At 33.8% G+C, this 22,867-nt stretch overlaps 2 protein-coding genes across 7 annotated transcripts; one reads left to right on the top strand and one right to left on the bottom strand.

Moving 5' to 3' along the window:
• Positions 1 to 1,372: 1,372 nt before the first annotated feature.
• On the top strand, positions 1,373 to 10,601 carry LOC8266749 (ATPase family AAA domain-containing protein At1g05910). 3 transcript variants are annotated; one of them, XM_048377829.1, is made up of 11 exons: positions 1,373 to 1,533; positions 2,683 to 2,955; positions 3,553 to 3,654; positions 3,740 to 5,587; positions 5,671 to 5,859; positions 6,378 to 6,520; positions 7,360 to 7,605; positions 8,323 to 8,509; positions 9,560 to 9,625; positions 9,696 to 9,945; positions 10,082 to 10,601. In XM_048377829.1, the coding sequence occupies exons 2-11, from the start codon at positions 2,731 to 2,733 to the stop codon at positions 10,474 to 10,476; spliced, it is 3,651 nt and encodes a 1,216-aa protein (XP_048233786.1). In that variant the 5' UTR covers positions 1,373 to 1,533; positions 2,683 to 2,730; the 3' UTR covers positions 10,477 to 10,601. The 3 variants fall into 3 exon arrangements, with proteins under 3 accessions (XP_048233786.1, XP_048233785.1, XP_048233787.1); XM_048377828.1 differs by having other exon boundaries at positions 1,374 to 1,533; positions 2,597 to 2,955; XM_048377830.1 differs by having other exon boundaries at positions 1,377 to 1,533; positions 2,622 to 2,955.
• A 1,278-nt stretch (positions 10,602 to 11,879) lies between these two features.
• LOC8266748 lies at positions 11,880 to 21,569 on the bottom strand. 4 transcript variants are annotated; one of them, XM_015727736.3, is made up of 11 exons: positions 21,416 to 21,569; positions 20,211 to 20,395; positions 18,620 to 19,145; positions 18,172 to 18,322; positions 17,065 to 17,175; positions 15,866 to 16,214; positions 14,858 to 15,070; positions 14,372 to 14,441; positions 13,663 to 13,838; positions 12,648 to 12,714; positions 11,880 to 12,500 (listed from the first exon to the last, which is right to left on the bottom strand). In XM_015727736.3, the coding sequence occupies exons 2-11, from the start codon at positions 20,361 to 20,363 to the stop codon at positions 12,352 to 12,354; spliced, it is 1,965 nt and encodes a 654-aa protein (XP_015583222.1). In that variant the 5' UTR covers positions 20,364 to 20,395; positions 21,416 to 21,569; the 3' UTR covers positions 11,880 to 12,351. The 4 variants fall into 4 exon arrangements, with proteins under 4 accessions (XP_015583222.1, XP_015583221.1, XP_015583219.1 ...); XM_015727735.3 differs by having other exon boundaries at positions 14,858 to 15,076; XM_015727733.3 differs by having other exon boundaries at positions 14,858 to 15,100.
• Positions 21,570 to 22,867: the final 1,298 nt, after the last annotated feature.

Below are 22,867 nucleotides of genomic sequence, written 5' to 3' on the forward strand. Positions count from 1 at the left end.
GGACTTATTTAGAATATAAAGAGTAGTTTTTATGTTGTCAAATTGAGACTTATTAAATTTTAAATATATTGAAATTTAAACTTTATATATTTTATTAATTAAATATTTTATAATTTTACTTTATTAATCGGAGCTACTGATGTTCGATTATGACCGGTTTGATTTTTTAATCTTTTTGCTTACCTTTAGTTATATGGGATAGGCTTTTCAAAAATTATGTTACAAGTAAATGAATTGTTAATTTAAAAGATAGTTGAAATTCTAGTAAGAATAAAAAAAAATAGAAAACAGAAAAGAAGTGGCAAATACCAATAAATTTTATTTTATTAATACTAAAACTAATTTTAAATTTTGAGATTTCAAATTTAAATAATACTTTATAGAAGGAAAGCACATTTAATTGTTAATAATATATAATATTTATTTAAAATAATAACAAATATAAATTTATAAATAAATATAGTTTTAAAATTTTTTTTAGGCTAAATGAGGAAAATATAATTACATTGATAATACAGGTTTAAATTTTTTAAAATTAAAAAATGAACAAAGAAAAAAAAAGAATATGAAAGAAATGTTCATTTTTTTTGTCTTTTTGACCTTTTAGTAAATGGTTATATCAATTTTTTCAAAAAATGCTGCTTTTTTTAATAAATTTATTGATATATATATTTTACAAATGAAAATGATATTCCTATAAAATCATTTAATTTGAAAATAAAAGTATTATTATAATTAAAAAAAGATTTTTACAAATAATTTTGAAAATTAATGATAGAATTCATTAATAGATATTCATATTTAATTTAATCCAATTTATATAAATTAATTTTTTTTTATTTTTTTACTACCGATTTAGTTTTTATATATTTTACATTTTATTACCATGCTTATATAATAAGTGCGATTAAATTATAAGGATGGAATTTGATAATTTCTGTTTTTAAAGGACACCTCTTTTACACCTACTTGTTTGACAATCTAACTTTTTGTATTAATTTAAATAAAATAAGGGTGCATTTAAGTGTGGTAATATCCATGGGCTTGCCCAGCAAATATCCATTCATTCATCGCCACGTTATAAATTTCAACACCAAAAAACTCAAATCACCACATTGGAAGTCCTTATCCGACGTGGCAAATTTCCAAAGGCTTTTTACACGTTACCACCAAGGATTCGTAGAAAGAAATATATAGAAAACGTGCGCACGTTGACTGGACCAACCATAAAATTAGGTCCCACTCCATAGAAAAAAGAGCTCATGTCCTAACTCGGTCCCTAAAATTTTAAACTAACCCAATGAGTAACTCATTGAGTGGGACTCAGTAAACATACTCGGCCTCCTTAGTTAATATTAGGTTTTTTCTATTTATGAATAGGAAAAAAAAAGAGAAAAAACCAAACTTGGGGTTTTAGGAACTCTCTCTCTCTCTCTCTCTCTCTGTATCTCTATTCCTCTGTTTCTATTTTATATATTTAATCTCATAACAAGGCTTGGCTTGCTCTTTCTGTGCAGCGAGATCTCTGATCAGGTAGATAAATCTCCACCATCCATTTTATTTATTTATTTTCGTTTGTTTATTTGAATAAAATGAGCGATTGGTATGATTTGTTGAGACAGTGATACAATTTTAAGATTTTGTAACTGTAACATTGCTATTGTTCGATTTTAGAGATGTTAATTTTTTTTTTCTAAAATGGTTTTTGTTTACTTTATTGACTGCATGCATTACATTAATTATTTGCGGTTAATAATCTATGAGGTTTTCTGTTTTTGTTCTTTTTTGAGTTCACATTGAAATGAAAACTGAGAGGTTATTGAAATTAGAGGGGGTTAGGTTAGCTTCTAAAGTTTATTAGGGTTATTAAGTTGTAATCTTTGAAATGCATGCACAGAATGAGATTATGTTTAGTCAATGATGAGCTAAGAACAAAATTAGGTTTGTAATGTATAGTCTAAATATGTAAATGCATTTTTGTGTGTGTACTTGTTTATGGTTATGCTAACATATGTAGGCATGTGCATAGGCATATAAAAGTTACTGTTCCTGTAAATATAGTAGTGTGTTTTGCTTGATTCCCATTTCTTTTTATCTGATGGTTCCTTAATGTTTTTGGTGTGTTTTGTGGGTTAACTTGACACCTTATGCATTGGCTTAAAATTTAAGGCTCTGTTAGGGGTGCTTTTGGTTTTTCGCCTTTAAAGATCTCTGAGGCTTTCTTTCTTTCTTTCTTTTGAAATTTATTGGTGCTTTTGTTTCCAGGCATCTCTGTTTCTCTTGCTGCTTTTGCTTTAGTTTGGTTTTGGAATTCTTTCTTTAGGTTTTTAGCTGATCATTTCTGATTGCTGCTATTGTTTCTGGTATTTTAATCTGCTCTGGAAAGATCTCTTTGTAATTAGTGATTTGCTCATTCTGTGTTCTGAGTGTTCCTTAAAAAAAAATAAAAATTCTCAAGATTTCTGTAACCGGGTGATTGATTATTTTGTTATTTCTTTTTATGCACCAGTGGAAGTATTTAGTTTACATATTCAGTTGAGCTATCAATATTATGTACCAGTTTCATTTCTGTACCTCTAATTAGGGCTTAATGTAGGGCCTCGTTTTGGAATGTTCTTCAGATGCTTGTTTCCTTTGGATCTTAGCTGAAAACTGCGTTCATTGTTTCTCTGATGAGGTTAGGCACTTCTAGTTGCATGGAAGAGCAAAATCACTAGATCTAGCGTGCATATGCATTCAAAACGTTCTGGTCAAGGAGATGGGCCTGTATCTAGGCCAGTCCGAACTAGTGATAGACTCAGGAGAAGGCCAAAAGTTTATGGTCGGACATATTTGTATTACACTCCAACCATCATTCGCCCTAGGAAAAGTAAACCTAAGACGAGGACAGCTGCTTCTCGAATTGCCAAGATGCTGTGTCCATCGAATCGGCCAGCACGAAGTCCAAACAATAATGTAAGTTTCATCCTTTAACCATTTCCCTTCTTTCTTTTTCTAGAATTTGATGATATTGAATTCATGTTGGAGGAAAATAAATGGCTCCTTTCAGCTGATTGAGAACAATAATTATGGTTTGTTAAGTTTCGGATTTGCATGAGCCCATTTTGTGAGGATGGACCTATACAAAATCTTTTCATTTCTTCTTTTCACATTCTTGGAGTATGAAATTAGCCAATTTATGATTTTGTAATGTGTCTAATAATTTTCTTTAGCATTCCTCTTTTTAAGGATGTGGCCTCCATTAGATTATTTTCATTTTTGGTTAAATTAATCTTTTGGGTTTGAGAACCTGGATTATGTATCAAAGGATTAAGTTTAAGTGCCAAAAGGCCTTGGAAAAGTTATCCCTGATCTGTAAAGCTTAAAAATGAATGGAACATGATGATGCAAATTAACTTTCGACATCACTATGAAGGTCACTTACTATTGGACCAACATGTCTTCTTATCTGGTGTAGTCTACTGAAGAGAAATTAAACTAAAATCTGTTTTATTTTCTCATTTAGTTGCTTATTCTTACTAAACATCTGCATTACTTTCACTTTTGTTGCAGTCAGGTGCTTCCAATCTTCGACGCTCGACTCGAAAGAGGAGGATTTCTGTAAATCTTGAAGATTATACAGATAGTTCTGGATCAGAAGATGAAGACTTGATGGTGAGGAACTATACTCATGCATACACATTAATTTGTGGGGATCATTTACCAAGTTTCATCAAACTTTGGGTAATTTTGTTTTCAGAAACCAACGTTTCGAAGATTGAGGAACCGCATTGACAATAGTGTTAGTCAAGATGAGTTATCATCTCCAAAGCGTAAAAAGATTGCGGAGACTAGATCAACACCTAGACGTGAAGGACTACGGCCACGTAGGTCAAAGACATTAGCACGAGAAAAGTTGAATTTAGAATCTGGTGATGAGCAAGATACTTTTGACAACAAAATTATCGAAGATGAGACTGAAAATGGGAACGAAATTGATGATAATGATGCAGATGATGGTCAGAATGATGGCGAGGCTGAGGATGAGGGTGATGGAGAGGGTGAGGATGAAGGAGATGAAGATGGTGATGACGAAGAAGGCGAAGAAGAGGAAGAAGAAGAAGAAGAAGAAGAACAAGAGGGAAGAAGGAGGTATGATCTCCGAAATCGTGCTGAAGTTCGTAGGCTTTCTATGGAAGAAGGTAAACAAAGGCCTCGGTCTCCACGAAGGGTATTGCATCAAGGAATAGGGACTAGGGTTAATAGGGATGTAAGAAAGGGTGGATCACGAGTTCACAAGCGCCATCGTATAACGAGAGCTGAAGATTCTGATGACTCCCTTCTTGTGGATGAGCTAGACCAAGGTCCTGCTATTCCTTGGGCTCGAGGAGGGAGCAGATCTGGTCCGCCTTGGCTCTTTGGGGGACTAGACATGCATGGAACAACAGCATGGGGACTGAATGTTGCGGCATCTGGTTGGGGTCATCAGGGTGATAATATTGCTGCATTGACTTCTGGGATCCAAACTGCTGGGCCAAGCTCTAAGGGAGGGGCAGATATCCAACCTTTACAAGTTGATGAGAGTGTAAGTTTTGATGACATAGGTGGGCTATCAGAATATATCGATGCTTTGAAGGAAATGGTTTTCTTTCCCTTATTATATCCAGATTTCTTTGCTAGTTATCACATTACCCCACCAAGGGGGGTTTTGTTATGTGGACCTCCTGGCACTGGGAAAACATTGATTGCCAGAGCATTAGCTTGTGCGGCTTCAAAAGCTGGTCAGAAGGTTAGTTTTTACATGCGTAAGGGTGCTGATGTACTTAGCAAGTGGGTAGGTGAGGCTGAAAGACAATTGAAATTGCTTTTTGAGGAGGCACAAAGAAACCAGCCATCCATAATTTTCTTTGATGAAATAGATGGTCTTGCTCCTGTGAGGTCTAGCAAACAAGAGCAGATTCACAATTCTATTGTTTCCACTTTGCTTGCCTTGATGGATGGTCTAGATTCACGCGGACAAGTTGTTTTGATTGGAGCAACCAATAGAGTTGATGCCATTGATGGAGCCTTGCGTCGGCCTGGTCGGTTTGATCGTGAATTTAATTTTCCTTTGCCTGGGTGTGAAGCTCGCGCTGAAATACTAGACATCCACACTCGGAAGTGGAAGCAGCCTCCTTCAAAAGAACTGAAATCAGAACTTGCAGCTAGTTGTGTTGGATATTGTGGTGCTGATTTAAAGGCACTATGTACTGAAGCTGCCATCCGAGCTTTCCGTGAAAAATATCCTCAAGTGTACACAAGTGATGATAAGTTTCTGATTGATGTTGACTCAGTCAAGGTTGAAAAGTATCATTTTATTGAAGCCATGTCTACAATTACCCCTGCTGCCCACAGGGGTGCTGTTGTGCACTCTAGGCCATTGTCTTTAGTAGTTGCACCATGTCTGCAAAGACATCTGCAGAAGGCCATGGATTTTATTTCCAATATATTCCCCCCCCTTGCATTGGCATCAGAGTTTACCAAGCTTTCTATGCTTTCATATGGATCTGCAATTCCTATTGTGTATAGACCACGGCTTCTGATGCTTGGTGGTGAAGGTTCTGGCCTGGTAATTATCTTGGAACCTCTTGATTTTAGTAACTGGTTTATGGGAACCTCAAACTAAATATACTTACTGATATAGTTTAACAGGATCATCTTGGGCCTGCAATTTTACATGAACTGGAGAAATTCCCTGTTCATTCTCTTGGACTTCCATCTCTTCTTTCAGACCCCAGTGCAAAAACACCAGAGGAAGCATTGGTGCATATATTTGGGGAAGCGAGGAGAACAACACCTTCGATCCTTTATATACCTCACTTCAATCTTTGGTGGGATAATGTAAGCTCATTCCTCCTTTTTTTTTAAGAAAAAAAAATTCTTAAAAATATTTGCTTGGTTTATTACTGAATGAACACAACTTTTGCCTTATTCACTTTTCTGGCCTAATCTATGGAACTGCATTATAATGGCCTATACTTCTTGTACTTGTTACAGTTATATCTAAAGTCTAAATTTCTTTTGGATAGTGGCATGGCTGTTAAAATAATACTTCTTAATGAAATGATATATTGTTCGGGTTAAAGAGGTTATGTTGATTCAATATATACTCCATCAGATAGAAAAAGACTGCATTATCACTTGGATGAGATTTTAGATCTTGATACAGCTATATTTGATATGTGAAATAGGCCCTATGCATTTCAAAAGAATTGGCCAGAACTGTATTTCGTGCACACCCCACCCACTAATACGAGTGTTTCCAAAAGCCAGTCTCAGTTTCCCCAGCCCACCCCCTCCCCAGGCCATAAATTTCCCCTTGTGTTTGTACTCTGAGTTCGTTAATATTGATGTTTCAGGCACATGAACAGCTGAGGGCTGTGCTATTGACTCTATTAGAAGAATTGCCATCTGACTTGCCAATATTGTTTCTGGGAACTACTTCAGTTCTACCTACTGAAAGTATAGAGCTGCAGCATGCAGTATTTCCTCAACGATCCATGTATGTCCTACTAATTTTCCTAAACCATTTTTTGTTTCAAATTATGGCACATCTGATAATTTCTTTAGCATAATATTGATTCATGGCAATTTCTTTTCTCATTGAATTATTAATATCATATGGAATGAATACTTCTTTTTTTTACATTAAATCTTGTTTTATTTTCTCCTTCTATTCAAATGCTAGGCAGTTCTTTAACATACAATTCTTATTAGTTGTAGTCTTTTTTTTTTTTTTTCTGTTTTATCCAAATATAATCAATGTTGAGCCTATATATGCTCTATTGGATTGTAACATGGAAACGCGTCAGATAACAGAGACTAAAAACAAGCTGAATACCTTTAAGACCTCGTTTTGGATTGAGGGATTTTTCAAATGAGTAACTTTATGAAATCCATGGATTTAACCTAAATCCAACATTTGCCAAGAAAGAAAAAAAAGAGGTCCAAATCCATGGCTTTTAAGAAATTTCCATATCCTCCAAAATCTCTCATACCTCTAGGTATGAGAGACTGTTATGATATTTCTTTTCCAATACTCTCCCTAATAAATTTATTCCCAAAATTATCCTTAACCCTAAACAAAAAGAAGAAAAATTGAACCATCAATTCATTGTTTTTATGTTTAGTTCAAATGATGGAATTTTTGAACTCCATAGATTCATAATTCCTGGATTTTAAATCCATAGATTTTAGCTAAATCTGTAGATTCTAGAATCCCTCAACCCAAACGAGGCCTAAGTTTCTTCCAGTGCCTTTATTGGGTCAGTTTTATGTATCAGCTTTGACAAAGTTTCTTAAATTCAGTACTATAATCATAGATTGACTTTCCATTGTCAGCTATGAAGTGGGCATACCATCAACTGAAGACAGATCTTTGTTTTTTGAACGTTTAATTGAAGCTGCTTTATCAGTCTTGTTGGAGGGTGCGACCAAGAAATCCCAAGAATCAGAATCCCTTCCTGAACTTCCCAAGGCACCAAAAGTGGCTAGTGGCCCAAAGGCCTCAGAGTTAAAAGCTAAGGTAGAAGCTGAGCAGCATGCCCTTCGTCGAATGCGGATGTGCCTCAGAGATGTTTGCAACCGGTAAGATGATCTTTAGCTTGTCTTAGTCCTTCCTCAGATTGTATAGTTCAGTATTTTCTGGACTCTATTTTTTGTCATGAATTGTATCTTGCCTCGTGGCTTGAATTAGGGACCTAAGTTACCTCTCATCATATGCTAAGAATATTTTGAATATTTCTAGTCTCAGCTGTGGCGAAGAAATCAGTTTAAGTATATAGGATTTTCCTATTCTTTTTCCGTATAAATCTAATAGCTGATGGTATCATGGAGATGACAAATGTTGGCTAAAAATTGAGAAAACTGGGATTTGATATCAAGGAATATTTTAAAATGTAAATGGGAAAGATAGAGCACCTAAGCAAGTTAATATTCTATTGTGGATTTATAATCTGTACATATATGCAATGCTGGCCAATCTCTGCACTTTGTTAAGAAAATGGAAAGAAGCACCTCTGATGAGTATGATGAACTTGGGCAAATTGCCAACCAAATTGATCAAACAAACTTATTAAGATAAACATAGTTTTGTTATAAGAGCATACACGAGCAAAACTAACAAAACCCCCTTACTCAATAATGACATACGGCATATGAAAAATAATGAAAATGAGACTAAGCAACCTCTCTAACTTTTCTTTCTTTTCAAAGAATCTCCTGGCTGATCTTACTTGAAAATCATGGTATATAAGCTTGGTTGATTCTTTTTCTCCTGTTTTTTTTTCTTTCCTTTTGTTGCAGGATATTGTATGATAAGCGGTTTAGTGCCTTCCATTATCCTGTCACAGATGAGGATGCTCCAAACTATCGCTCAATAATCCAAAACCCTATGGACATGGCTACTTTGCTGCAGCGTGTTGACTCTGGTCAGTATATTACATGTTCAGGATTCCTGCAGGATTTCGATCTCATTGTGACCAATGCAAAGGTATGCTCTACTAATGCTTTTGCTTGTAATTAAAATTCATTCGACTAAAATTTTTTTTGCCTTTTTCTTATTCTTTTTCTTCAAAACTCCTTGATCTTGATTTATTAGTAATTAGTGGTTGATAACTCATAAGGGGGTTTGACACTGCCACACATATTAAAGCAATAAAAATTACTCAATTAGAAATAAATTGCATAAGAGTATTTAGTGAGCATATACTCTGTCCAATACATATTGCATGTTAGTACATGATGTGCATCATTCATAATTATATTATCTTCCGAATCACATGTACTGTCTCTGCAGTTTATGATATTTGTTGATGATTGGTATAGGCTACTCTGGTATAGCCTACATGTCTGTTTAGAACAATTTTTTTTTTGAAAGGGTTTAGTACATTTGTTAGTATATACAACATTACCGTTTTAATGAAAAAGGATACTGTATAGAGCAGTGAAAGCATTAGCAAGAAAAAGAATACAAGCTATGATATCAGAAGCTAGTTTCTCTGCTATTGCTTAAAAAGATAATTTCATAATTATAATTATTGCTACCTTTTAGCTGACATTAGTTTTTATGGATATTGGCATTTTTTATTTGAAGCGGCAGTGTCTGTTCAAACAATTTAGCAAATCCCTTAGGTCAAAGTTAGGCAGGCTTGTATGGTGAGAAAAGTTAAGTATGGTTTAAGCATGATGTTTAAGTTTAGCAGTTTCTAATTGATGTGCTGGAAATTCTATAATTTTCAGCCTGTAAAAGTCTGAGATCTATTAATGACATGATCTTTGTTTTGGAATTCTATTTTCTACCCTTTGGTGCTTTGTGCTTTGTGTCTGCTCTTTGCTCTGCCGTCTTCTACTGTACAGTGCTGAACTTAAGTGAAGTAGCCAATTTTTTCTTTTCTCACTTCCCTGCTGCTTTGGGTGTTGAATTATTCAATACTCGCTATATAGTTCTCTTTCCCATGAAAATATGATGGGTGTTATATCGAATACCAGTTTTTGCATGCATAAACTTCATTTATGTATTATTTTTGTGTTTGAAACTCAGGTGTATAATGGAGATGATTACAATGGTGCTAGGATTGTCAGTAGAGCTTATGAACTTCGGGATGCAGTAAGTTCTTCTGTTATCACATCTTGTATCTCCTGCCTCACAGGTCTCATAAATCTGTCATTCTTTTTAGGTGCATGGAATGCTGTCACAGATGGACCCTGCACTTGTTGCCTTCTGTGACAAGATTGTTGCTCAAGGGGGTCCACTTCATGTGCCAGATGATTTAGGGGGATCTATCTTTCCTTCAACCCCAGTGGTGCAGTTGGGAGCTGTTACCAGAGCAAGTGCTCGACTCCGCAATGTCCAGCCAGAGGTTAATCTGGATCAAAGCTATGAGGCTTTGAAAAGGCAGAAGAAAAACATTGATGTTGCACATGCAGGTAATGGTCATTCATTTGTTGGTATTTACAATTTCCTGCCTATAACTTTAAGCTACTTCCAGAAAAGAGGTACTGGACTTCGTTTTTGGAAGAATTATGTGATCCCTTAATTACCCTTTTGCTTTGTAAAAATCAGCTTCAACAGCAGAAGACAAATCACGAAACATAGATCCAGCACAAGCAGCAAAACCATCAGAAGAACCAGGGACAAATGACATTAATTTTGAAAAGCCAGAATCCTCATCTGCCAATGGCAATCAGCATGAAACTTCTGGAGAAGCTTCTAGTGATGCTGAAGGGAGTGGCTCCCAAGATGTTACTATGTTGGATGCTGAAATGTCAAGCCATGTGGAGTACATCAAGCGGCTTTTTATCGAGCGCACAGAAAACTATGGCATTCCAGAGCTTGAAAGGCTGTACACGCGCATAATGAAGGCCATTTTTGAATCCAAGGACACAGTTGAAGACGACCCTAAGTACTCAATTTTGAAGGTTTTGGTGAAATTTGCTGAGGACGAGGCAAATTTCTGACCTTCTCTCAATAGGAAAAAAAAAAAAAAAAAGAAGTGATAGGAAAAGGAAAAAAAATTCTTGCAGTTAGTTGATGTAAAGTCGGGATTTTCTTTTCTTTCAATGGAAAATTATTGAGTGTAAAATAGCTCTTCTAAAATCCCCATACATTCATTCCCATTTTCGTTAGCTGAGCACAAAAGGTGCCAAAAGTCTTGCGCATATTTAGGGGTAGAGTATTCCTTCAACAATATTTAAATCACATAAATGGAAACTCTCCTCCCTAAATTCCAATGTGTAAAGCCTTATAAAGTTCCTTTAAAAGAAAATCATTGGAATTGATGAATCATAAGAGAGTACTAAGGACTACAAAAGGTGATTATTCAGAGGGGGACGCTTAAAAATGATTTAGGGTTTAGGAATCACGTTAGTTGGAAAAACCTTGTATGTCGTTTCTATGCACATTTTGGTAATTCCCAATTGCTGTATGTGGACGATAGTTTTAGACGTATATTTAAATGTTTTTAGCGATTATGGTACTGTAAAATTTTTTAATTTAATTAGAAACACGATAATTGGTCACAGAGACCAACTTCCTTATTTAAGTATTTATATTTTTAATTTTATTATTTAACGGCTCATTTTTTATAAAATACAATATGAATATCTTTTGCATACTGAGCACCACAGTATGTGAGGTTCACCTAAGTCTAGCCCATAATTCTCATTCATATTATTAGCTTAAATTAATTATTCAATTATGTAAAAAGAAGCTAATATAGTGTAAACCAATTACCAATTATGCTTCAGTTATCAAGTATTTATCCTAGTTGGGCTACATTTTTACATGCCAAGGCTCGATTCAGTTTTTGTAATCTAAATAGATTAATTTATTGATTAAACATAGCAAATCCCACCTAAATCTAAATGAATTTTAATTTAAGCCTAAATTACCAATATTTAATCTAATAGATTATAATTTACATGCAAAACTCAATTTAAAGCCTATGTTTAGGTATTCAATTAATCAAATATCAATTATTTGCCACTAATCAAAATAAAGCAAAAAGAAAACAGTAAACTTAAATTATTACAATCTTTTTTACAACTAATAAATTAAAAGAAATACTAATCTAAGTCCGAAAAGGAGAAAAAGAACGACAATAAGACTCGAAAATCACAAAACATGATAAATTTTGGAAAACTACCGATGAATTATACATAATAGCTAATTGGTCTGCATTGTGCAAATTGGCTCTACACTTTTATCCAAAGCCGATTTCGGTATATGCAATGAGGGCCATTTTTGAATCCAAGGACACAGTTGAGGACGACCCCAAGTACTCAATTTTGAAGGTTTTGGTGAAATTTGCTGAGGACGAGGCAAATTTCTGACCTTCTCTCAATAGGAAAAAAGAAAAAAGAAAAAGAAAAAAGAAAAAAGGTCGGAATTTATTTTTGAGTGAAAAATAGCTGTCTCCCTCGTCTAAAATTGCTATACATTCATAGTCTGTCTGAGCACAAATGGCGCCAAAAGTTTTGCACATATCCATGAATATCAGAGCGCTGCCAGTAATTGTAGGAAAAGCTCGTATGGAGTGAACAAGTAGTTTGCTATATTCTCGTTTCGGTAGTTAATGATTGTTATGTTATGCACGAGTACTGCAACTATAATTTCTATTTTCTTCTCCTCCCCATTGCTTTTATCTTTGTGGGGTTGAGAGAAACATCTAAATACTAAAGTATCACAACTCTAAAAAAAGAAAAAAAACTGATTTCATCTACTCCATTTGGGATTTCCCAAGTCTTAAATGGTAGGTTTTTGCCGTCCAAATACATTAAAGAAGCCGGGTATCTCAAGCTAACCATGGCTACTGTCATCTCATTCTGAAGGATCTACTGGACAATTTCTGCTTTATGCAATTCGGACAACATCTGCAGAGCAGCTGATTCTCTTGCTTCATGTGGATGAGGATGCAGATCACCACCACCAGTTGAGTACTCACAATCTTTCCCTTTCACAATTACATTGGCTTGAAATCCACCTTCAAAGACAAAAGAACCACATTACGTTTAATGAATATGGCATGGCTCGATGTGCACTAAACAGCATTTTACTTAAAATCTCCTCTCTTTTTCCTCCCCTCTTTTTTTTTTTTTTTCTTCGCCATCATCACGGAATTTTATATTACCATCTGGTGCGGACACTTGATAAGTTGGTAATATCCAATTCTTTTGACGACATAAATCATCCAATTCCTGCAGAATCAACGGTAAGTTCATTAGGTTCAATGTAAAATGAAGTATGTATTTCCATCTTTTTTCTTCAAGAAGAGGTATGGGAAATCTGCAAACTATCTGTAAACGCAATTTTAACCTCTACAAGACATTTATAAGCATATGAATCAAATTATTGGACCAAACAAACAAGCAAATAGCTAAACTTCTTTTCCTCCATTTTTGTGCAGAAGACACCCAGAAAGGGCTCGAGATAAGGCTTTACTCTAAACACATAAAATCCAGAATTGAGTGTCAGCAGACAATTACACAAGATTAACACTAGTAAATACTTTCATACTTTGAATATTTCTTCTTGTAGTTTGAATGAGTATACTTCATTTTCTTTAGTTGTTCATAGCCTCTTGATGCGAATACTAATACTTGTGGTGAAAGCCACCAATTACTCAACATATAACATACTAAGAAAGCTTTGCTTACTTATAATACTCAATCACCGTTTGACGCAAAGATCAACGTTTGTGATTAAGACCCTCAGTTACTAAGTGACTAAACACTAGCGGAGTAGAAAATTAACTCAAGATTCTCATTTATTCAATGGAACAATTAGAGACACAAGTAAACACAACAATCAATAAGAAAGGACTTGTATTCTGAAATTATCTAAAAAAGACTGTTGAACTTCCAACTAAATTTTAGTAATTTTATGTCTTTTAAGGCCGCACTTGCTAACATTGCTGTCAAATGCAGCAAAGCCACACAATCACCTACTATAAATTTTGTGCACCCACCCGCAGGTAATGCCCACGCTAAGATGACATGGGGAAGTCTACCATGTAAAAATTGAAGTATAGAGCACCATTTTGATAGTGCAAGAAGTAACAATCAATCATATAGGTACTGGTATTTCATATAGCTTAAGTTTCAAGAACACAAGCAACGAGACAAACTAAAGATGCACAAACTTGCCTGACATGGATTTTGCTTATTCGGTATATTGGCAGGCAGTCTTGTACTTTTGATCAGTGGAGTTGAGGGTTGGTCCTCCTTGCAATGTTGAGTTTCTTTGACAAGACTTATTAGGGATACATCATTACAACCCTCTAGGAGTGATTCTATCTTCAGGGCCAAATCACCTTCACCACCTGTTATTAGAAGGAAAACAAACACTAGTTTAGATTTGGTCTTATACCTACCTGCAAAGTTGAGACCATGGAGGTAAAGTACAGTCATAACAATTAGTTTAAGAGAAAAATTTAAAAAAATTAGAGCTGTTGGATTCCTGTATGTGCATTCAGTACATGTGATACACAGACAATGACCAAAACGTGAATTCTAATTATGAAAAATGCAAAGTGACTATGCAACTGAAGTGAGTAATAAAAGAAAAGACTAGGGTAGCAAGAAAATTTTCAAGCCATGTAGACATTTCATTCTTTCTTTTCTATCAAATGGAACTTTACTAGTCATTTGTTAGTTCTACTAAGTCAGGACTCTTCAGTGTGTTTGCAATGAACCATAAGATACAGGAAGGATTCTACAGGACAAGTCAATCTTACCAGTATATACCAGCAGTAGGCTAAGGTTTCTGATCCTGCTCATTTGTTACTCTAATGGAATACATTTAAGAGAAAGGAAAAGGGATGAATGAAAGTGCTAGATGGAAATCAAATCATACCATTCAAAATTGTCTGGATATTTTTATCACATTGGGCAATCTGATCTTCAATGTCTCGCAGCTGTAAACACTGCATCCATATGTAAAATTTTTTAACATGATACTTCCAACACAGAGAAATTCAGAAATCTGGGAACTTCAATCACAATACAAATGTGGAAGATGCCAATTAAAATAATAGCTACAATATGCATCCTATTTAAGGTGATTTGGTTCATGTATATTATTGACATGGGTACCAATATATAATTGGAAGATGTACTTAGTTATAACTGATATGTTTAGGTACAAAACAATCATCTATCTACTTACATTGACCTATGAATTACCATCCTATTAAGAGAACATTTAATAGAAAATATGATCATGCTAATTACTAATCCAATGTGCACGTTGTCTGCAGTCTATGTGCAAGTTGAGAGTGTAATCATTTAAAAGGCACATTTGCATGTTGAAAATGGTCAGTTGTAGAGAAAAGCATCATACCAGTTTAGCTCTTTTGCTTAAAACCACTTGCAATGCAGCTTGTGAGAGTTCCTGATCTTTTGAAGCTATGACAGTTCGTAATTTATCAAGATCATTGGAATTTGAACGATCCTTAACAATTGCATGACCATTTCTTGGAATCCCATCTTGATCTGAGGAGGTCCCTTTCAAGTCCTTGTTTCTACTGGCAGCAGGTTCATCTCTGCTAATTTTCTGCCTCTTCAAAATGTCAGCCATATTAGCCTACATACATAGTGGCAGCTCACATGATAACTACTAAAAAAATTAAGAGATAACTACCAAAACTCCTAGACAAGAGTAACAACATAGGAAGACACCCAAATGCAGGCTTCAGCTCTACAGTGATAAATCTCAGATATGCATGCAAGACACAAGCATGTAATAGTTATTTATTTCGACAACTAGAAGATAGTTACTGAAGAATAACTTAAGATATATATATATATATATATATATATATATACCTCATATTCCAGCAACAAATTGTTGCCGTATCAGGTAACCATTGCCCCAGGCCAGAGTTACACAAATAGATGATAAATCCATTAAATAGCCTTCAAAATCACCAGAAACAACACGATTTAAATAGCTATGAGTAGAAAAAGGGAAAGTACACATGCAAGTGAAATCTGCAGAAACTTGCACATGTGCAAGACAATAACAGAACTGGGAAATCTTCATTTTATCATTGTCTTCCTCCATATCAAATATAGCTCACAGCACAAGCATGGATCAGTATTTTGATGATGATTATCACAAAAGCCAAGAATCATAAGAAAAAGAAAAACTAAAGGAATGAAGGGGCAGCTGAATGACTATGATAAAACAGTGTGCATGGTAAGTTATTTGACATCGATTTCTTTTACAAGCACTCAGTATTTCTACAGTGAATTATTAAGAATTATATTCATGCACATCCAGAATTAGAATAATAGAAGTATGCTCCTAACTAAATTGATTTTTATATGCAAGTAACAAAAATCTAACCTTATCTACTGAACCATTTGAAGACCCATCTAGAGAAGTCTTCTTTTGGCAATTCTGAGGTTTAACTTTACTAACAACATTTGTTACTTTGTCTTTGGTTTCAGCATGAGCCACAAAAGAGTCGTCCACTTCCATTTTGCGGGGCCCATCAATATCATCAGTCAAATCAACCGCATAAAATCCATCATCCTCACGCTGCTTTGCTGATCCAGAGCCTTTCTTGCTACCTAGATCCCCATCGTGTGAACTTTTAGGAGCTTCTGGTATACAAGGTCTTTCTATCCTTTTGGAGCTGTTAACATTTATGGTTTCTGATCCTGGGTTCTGAACTTGCAAACTACTGGATTTCCTGTTGAAAAGACAAACCTGAGAATTGATAGTGTAGCGGGAGTCACCCCTGTGTCATAAATGATAAGTACATGGACACAACCAAAGAAATATTTTAAAGTATTCAGTGGTAAAGCCACGCTTATAAAGGGGACAATGGCCTCCCTTGGTTTCTGTTAATACAAATACATAAACATTGTCAATGTATTAAGTTTAACACTATTTTTATATTGGATGTATTTAACCCCTTACTTTTCTGTTATATATTATTCTAATAATTTTAGGATGTAAACAAGTAGATTATTCATGTGAGAACTTGGAAATTTCTTTTCATTAAAGTAAAATCTACATATTAGATTCATGAATGAACCTAAATTTATTAATGTGGAAAACCGCTTGTTGATTTAGATTTAATAATGACTTATACATATTTCATATCCACCTAAATAGGACATTTATTCACATTCATAACTCTAACATAATTCATGAATGTAATAAATCAAAGATAATATTGTATTGTCAAATCCTAATCATACCATTTCATATTTCTCCTTTCAAATGCAATATTGAAGTCAAATAGGAGTGCAATGTAAAATTAAATAACAAAAGTTTCAAATCACAGAAGTGGGAAGAAGAAATAGGTTTGGGAAGTGAATAGGTGAAAATCAAGACTAGCAGAAAAGCAAAAAGTTGGCTTTCTATAAGGTAACAGATATTTGGTTGTTTCTTTAGTAGCATCTTTCACACAAAATCTGTTATACCTTATCTTACATAGGAGGCATTATTTGATCCAACAACAACTAGGTACTGACTAATACCGATAAATTATAAGCTTTCAGTAACAGAAACAATAACGTATCAGAAAATTTTACCTGGCGAGCCAGTCTGAAAGGATTCCCGCGTAAGGAAGCAAATGGAAGTACTCAACAACTGAGGTATGGATCCATCGGCTAGAACTCCTTACAAACAGAGGGCCTTGCAAGCTACTCAATAGTAAAGGCCAGTTACTTTCACAGTTTTTTCTTTAGTGATGGAGCCTTTGATGGCTTCAACTGAAGTGCTATTTTATGGAATAGAATTTAACTACAGGGAAAACTCCATTCGGGACATAAATCATCATAAAAGGTAATTCCTCCAGAAATTCCACCATACATTACATCACAAACGGCATTCTTAATCCCAAAATAATTATCAATTAACCATTCCAGCAACTAAGAATTAAAAAGGGAAAAAAGAAAGTATACCCAATATATTTCTTTCCAACGTCATCGTCTAACTACTAGATTGATTTCATATTTTCTTTTGTTTCTTAATACCTTAACATTTAATGATTAAGAAACAAAAACAGAAATATAAACTCTCACTACTTATGATGCTCGAGCCAATAACCAAAAAATTTGCAGGAAAAAGATTCACCTAACAAATATTACCACATCATTTTTATAGCTGTTTCTCTTAATCATATATCCCAAGATAAATGAAATTTGACAAGTCTTATAGCAGCCAAAAAGGAGAAATATTTAAATTAAAACCAATGACAAAAACGCTTAAGAACTTTGGTCCCTGAGCTAATAAGCAAGAAGAAAACTGTCATGTTAGAATATGCTGGATTTGCAGATCATTTCAGCTTCTGCATAAACATACAAACACACAATCTGTATGCAATTTACATAGTTCAAATATGTTGTAATGCACATTATATTTTTCCTATGCAAACATATAATTTTATAATAAACATTTCCCAGAAACATAAAGCAAGAATTCCATTTGTGTGTAAAATAACAAGTTACCTAGTTTTGATAGTAGAGGAATGATCTGCCAAAGTCTAACAGAATATATTTGATTCAATATACACATGAAATACTGCAGAAAGCAGGAAAACCAATTTCTCATCCAACTTTAAGCCACAATGAAACCTTACATAGCGAAACCAATATAAAGTGCATTGCTAAAAGGGGAAGGTTTTGTAGTAACCAAACCTATTAAGAGCATCTTCAATAGGAGTTTTGGTAATGTTATTGTTGTTTGATTGGGCATACTGCATTATATAAAAGCATGCAGCTGCCTTTTCTTTACTCGTAGAATATACATCATGTCTTTCCAAAATCAAAAGGTCATTTTGATTAATTCCTGTTCCAACATGAGGATAATATTCAATCATCAGTTTCCACTAAAGATTAAAATACAAGCCAAGATAATAATAATGAGTTTTAGGAAATACACAAACCTAAGCGGTGGGCTATAGTTGGAATATCGAATTTTCCGTTAAGCTTATAATTTACTGAGCTTAATTAATAATTCCATATGAATTGGCACCTCAATTACAAGCTAGTAGCAGGATAAAGCTTAACCAGCATTAAAATTGTTCAAAGTTACCTACATATATAAATAGTATTGGAAGCTAAGTTATATTCTATAATCAATTACCCGTTACTTCCTTGACTGCTGAAAACGCAAGTTGCTGAAGATCCGCCTCATCAGCTACTGACACATTATTCAAAGGTTTTCTGATAAATCTTTTCTTCTTGGTTACATGCTCTGGGTCAATTGTACCCCTTGAACTTTTATTAGAGAGATCCATATCTTTCTCAATCACCGACCAAACCCCTTTAGTGATGGAACCAAATTTCAGTAAGCAATTCTCCTTCTTCAAATCTATTAGAAAAACAGCAACCTTGGAAATTGGCCATCCCTCAATGGTTGGAGCTTGCCTGGATGCATCTAGGGTTGTTGATATATCACATGCATCCATAATCATTTTCTCTGTCAGTGAAACCTCTTCTTCCAGGTTATCCAGCTCAGTATCATTCGATAGTTGCATTAGTTTCAGATGTGCCAGTAAAGTAGGTCTCAAAATTACAGCTAACTTGCAGAAGTTCTCAAAACCTAGATATTCTAAATGGGGATGTTGCTTCCGGTAGTAATAATTATACAGTAACACAACTGCATGAACCTGAAGAAATCAATCGCAACAGGAAAGAGAGAAGTTAAAGAGTGAGTACTGAGTGATAAGTGCTAAGTAAACTAGATATCCCAAACAAACAGTACCTTATGGTGACATTTACAGATATTAACATGTGAGTATGCCTCTGTGCACATTCACATCCAGCACAAATGATAATATGGAGAATGGAAAACAACACTCCAGGGATGGCTAACAAACAAATAGCATTTAATATTTATTTTTGCTCTTTTATTCAGTTGAAGATACTTCTAACAAATAATGCAGATGTAATAAAGCATTTCTTAGAATATTGTTAAGATCTTTACCTAATATTCCTTTCTGTAATAAAGAACTAAGAATGCTTATGTGTGAGAGAAGGGAAAGGAAACAAGAAATATATTGTTTGATGTTATATATACATTAACGAGAATGTGGGTAATCATGTTTTACGAACAGGAAGAGGGAACTTCACTTGGTGCAGAGTTTAGTATAAAACATGGTGGGCTCTTTGGAGCATTATAACATGTTAAATTTGTTCCATTTAGCCAGGTTAATGAAAGTGAAGGTATAGTTCTTAATTGGAAGTCCAAATGAATTGAAGTCCAGTTAGCCAGTCCACTATAATTTCTAATAACATTGTTTTCTCAATACGGAGAATCAGCCAAGCGAACCTATATGTATTGGTCTTTTTTGTCCTCCATTGCAGTATCCAAATTTTTATGTAAAAGGAAAAACCACAAAAAGGAATGCCTATGTGCAACTCAGGCCTCCAAAAGAAATTAACTTCACAGCTTCCACCAATAGAATCACGATTGCATATATTTTAAAGCTCACTTTTCCTGCATTGCTCTTGAACAATTCCTTACGTGATTCATATGAGTTAAAATCATAAACGGCAATGTTAATTTTTTTTTAATAGTTTTCTGAAGTAGTTACCATAACCTAAAATAAGTTATCTAAAAACAAAACTTTAACAGAAGACCAAACACCAAGAAATTTACAGTAGTAATTGCAAAATTCCAATATAAGACAGATAATCAGAAGAAAAGGTCAAAGACAGAAAGCAATGGACACCTGTTTTCCAACTAATTCCTGATCGAACTGTGTCGGTGTAATCCTTGCAGCAGATTTTGAGGGTAGCTTTGGATCAACCAGGTACTCTAACAAGGTGCTAAGAGCATCCTCAGTTGGGCACACATCCACTGAATCCATGACCTCCAACATCATTCCAATGACGACTCGCCCTCCAATTGCTAAATCTATAATGGTGGTGATGAAACAATCAATTAGGGCTTTTAACTCCTAGGCTTTGTCAAAGAATGAATCTTAATTTTAGCAGCAAAATATACCAACACAGAATTTTTATTTTTCCCTTTATGAGGTAAATATACTAGTTACATGCTGTTTCATCAAATGATAGCACAAAGTCCTCGCGAACTTCAGGTCACTAACAACTTCGCACTTACCTCAGATTAATTTCTTCAAAGAAATCAGACCAAACAAAAAGTTAGATCATTCATTTTTTAGAGACCAGAAGGTAAATGAAAGTTACACAGCCTAATTCAACACCTTCGGCTATTTCAACTTCACACTAAATATTATCTTTATCATTTTTCTCTTGAAAAAAGTCAAATTAAAAAAAAGGAAATAATAACTTTTGGGGGACAAATGTAGCATCAAATATGAAATGCAGATGGTAACTTTCTTGCTGTGTCACTTGGTGTTTTAGGAAAAGTTAAGAACTTTTCACGAGAGAAGTCAAATCTTTTAAGATGGCTTTCAATTCATAGAATAAGAAGATAAGCTTCAGCAGAAGATTGCAATCTCTTTACACCTCAAAATCTTTTACTTCCATTAAATGGTCAAAATTCAACCTTTATCATTAAAAGAAAAATGCCCAATACAAACAGAACATTATAAGTCCAATAAAAATATAGCAAGAATATACCAAATTTAAGGATGTGAGTCTAACATAAGACATCATAAACACTAGACAACCCAAGAACCAGAAAAGGAAAAAGCTCAAAAAAGGATATAAGAATGAACTCAAAGAAATGTGGGCACATTAAGGTAAGAAATATTACATGATAGGATGACGAAGGAAAACCCAAAACTAAAGACAAAACTAATATGATTCAAGCTTAAAACAGAATACCCAAAACCCTAAACAAGTGATAGAGCTAAGGAAGTTACAATTCCTTTGAAGCAAAACCAAAATGCAAGCAAGGAGAGAGAAAGTGATCAAAGAAAGTAATAACTGAGAGAGGAGAGAGAGTTACCAATTGAGGAAAAAGAAAAAGCATAAAGTCTGCTAGCAAATTGGAAATTCTGTGACTTTAAAAGTGTGAGTGATTCTTATGCATGTCAGTAGTCAAAGAAAGAGTGAATGCTTTTTGTGTGTGTTTGTGTACTACTTGACAGATGAGAAAGAGAGGAAGGCGCCAATTACCATTTAATCACATCCAAACAATGTCTATGTTTATGCTAAAAAAATGGAAAAAGAAAGCTTAAATATGTTTTAATAGGTGTAATTTTTTAAACAAATCATCAAATAGCCCCTGAATTTTTAATTTAGGGCTAAATAAGTTTAATTTCGACTATTTTAATAAATAGATCCATAACTTCTATCTAAAGGTTAAATAAATTCAAATTTTGACTAAAACTAATGAAATTGATGGCAACGGTGTTAATGATGGTTTAGCAAATTCAACGATGATAGTGAAATAGAACAATAATTATTAATTTTTATCTTTTCAATAAAATATATAAAATTTTAAGAAATTAAATTATATTTTATTTTATTTTGATTATTAATTAATATTGTATAAATTTTATTTTATTTAACTAATTTAAATAATGAGTATGATAGATATATTCATAATTTCTTCAAAATCTGGACCTATTTTAAATAGAAGTTATAAGCTTATTTATTAAAATAGTTAAAACTAGACTTATTTAGTCATAAACTACAAATTTAGGAGGGTATTTAACCCTTTATCCAAAATAATACTTCTTTGTCCCAAAATAAAATAATCTACTTTCAATTTACACTAAAATAGGTTTCAGTCTTTTCCATAGTTGGTAAATTAATTTTACTAAAACACCTATTACTAAATATTTTAAGTACCAATTAATCACATTAATTTTATTTGACTTGCCAATTTACCTATTCTTGCTATATAAATTTTAAGTATTGAGATTCAAATGAAAAAGGCATAATTATAAATTAAATCTTAAATTTTATATTTTTTAATAATTTTATCCAATTATTTCAAAATTTTAAAATAAATATTCATATTTTTAATTTATTTTTAAAAATATTTTCTGATGATAATTTTTGAAATTTCATGGTAAGAAAAATGACGGAGGAAATCTATTGTGCTTATTAAAAAAATTATAACTATAAATCAATAAAAATAGTTTATCCTAAACTTAACAAGATGGTCATTAGAAGTCTCACATATGTGCATCATTTTACACATTTTATGTAACACTTTTTCAAGATGTAGCTCCTCCAACCAACATAATAACACAACCCAAAGTGGATCATTTACTATCTTGGCATCTTGCAAATAGAAATCAGGATACCCAATGATCTTTAAATTGTCTGATCTTTTATATGTTAGCATGAAGAATTTTATTCTCTATAAATACTGCATAACCCTTTTACCTGCTTTCCAATGATCCATTCACGGGTTACTTGGGTATCTGCCTAACAACCCCACTATAAA

Source organism: Ricinus communis, chromosome 8 (assembly GCF_019578655.1).
Source record: "Ricinus communis isolate WT05 ecotype wild-type chromosome 8, ASM1957865v1, whole genome shotgun sequence".
Lineage (NCBI taxonomy): Eukaryota > Viridiplantae > Streptophyta > Magnoliopsida > Malpighiales > Euphorbiaceae > Ricinus > Ricinus communis.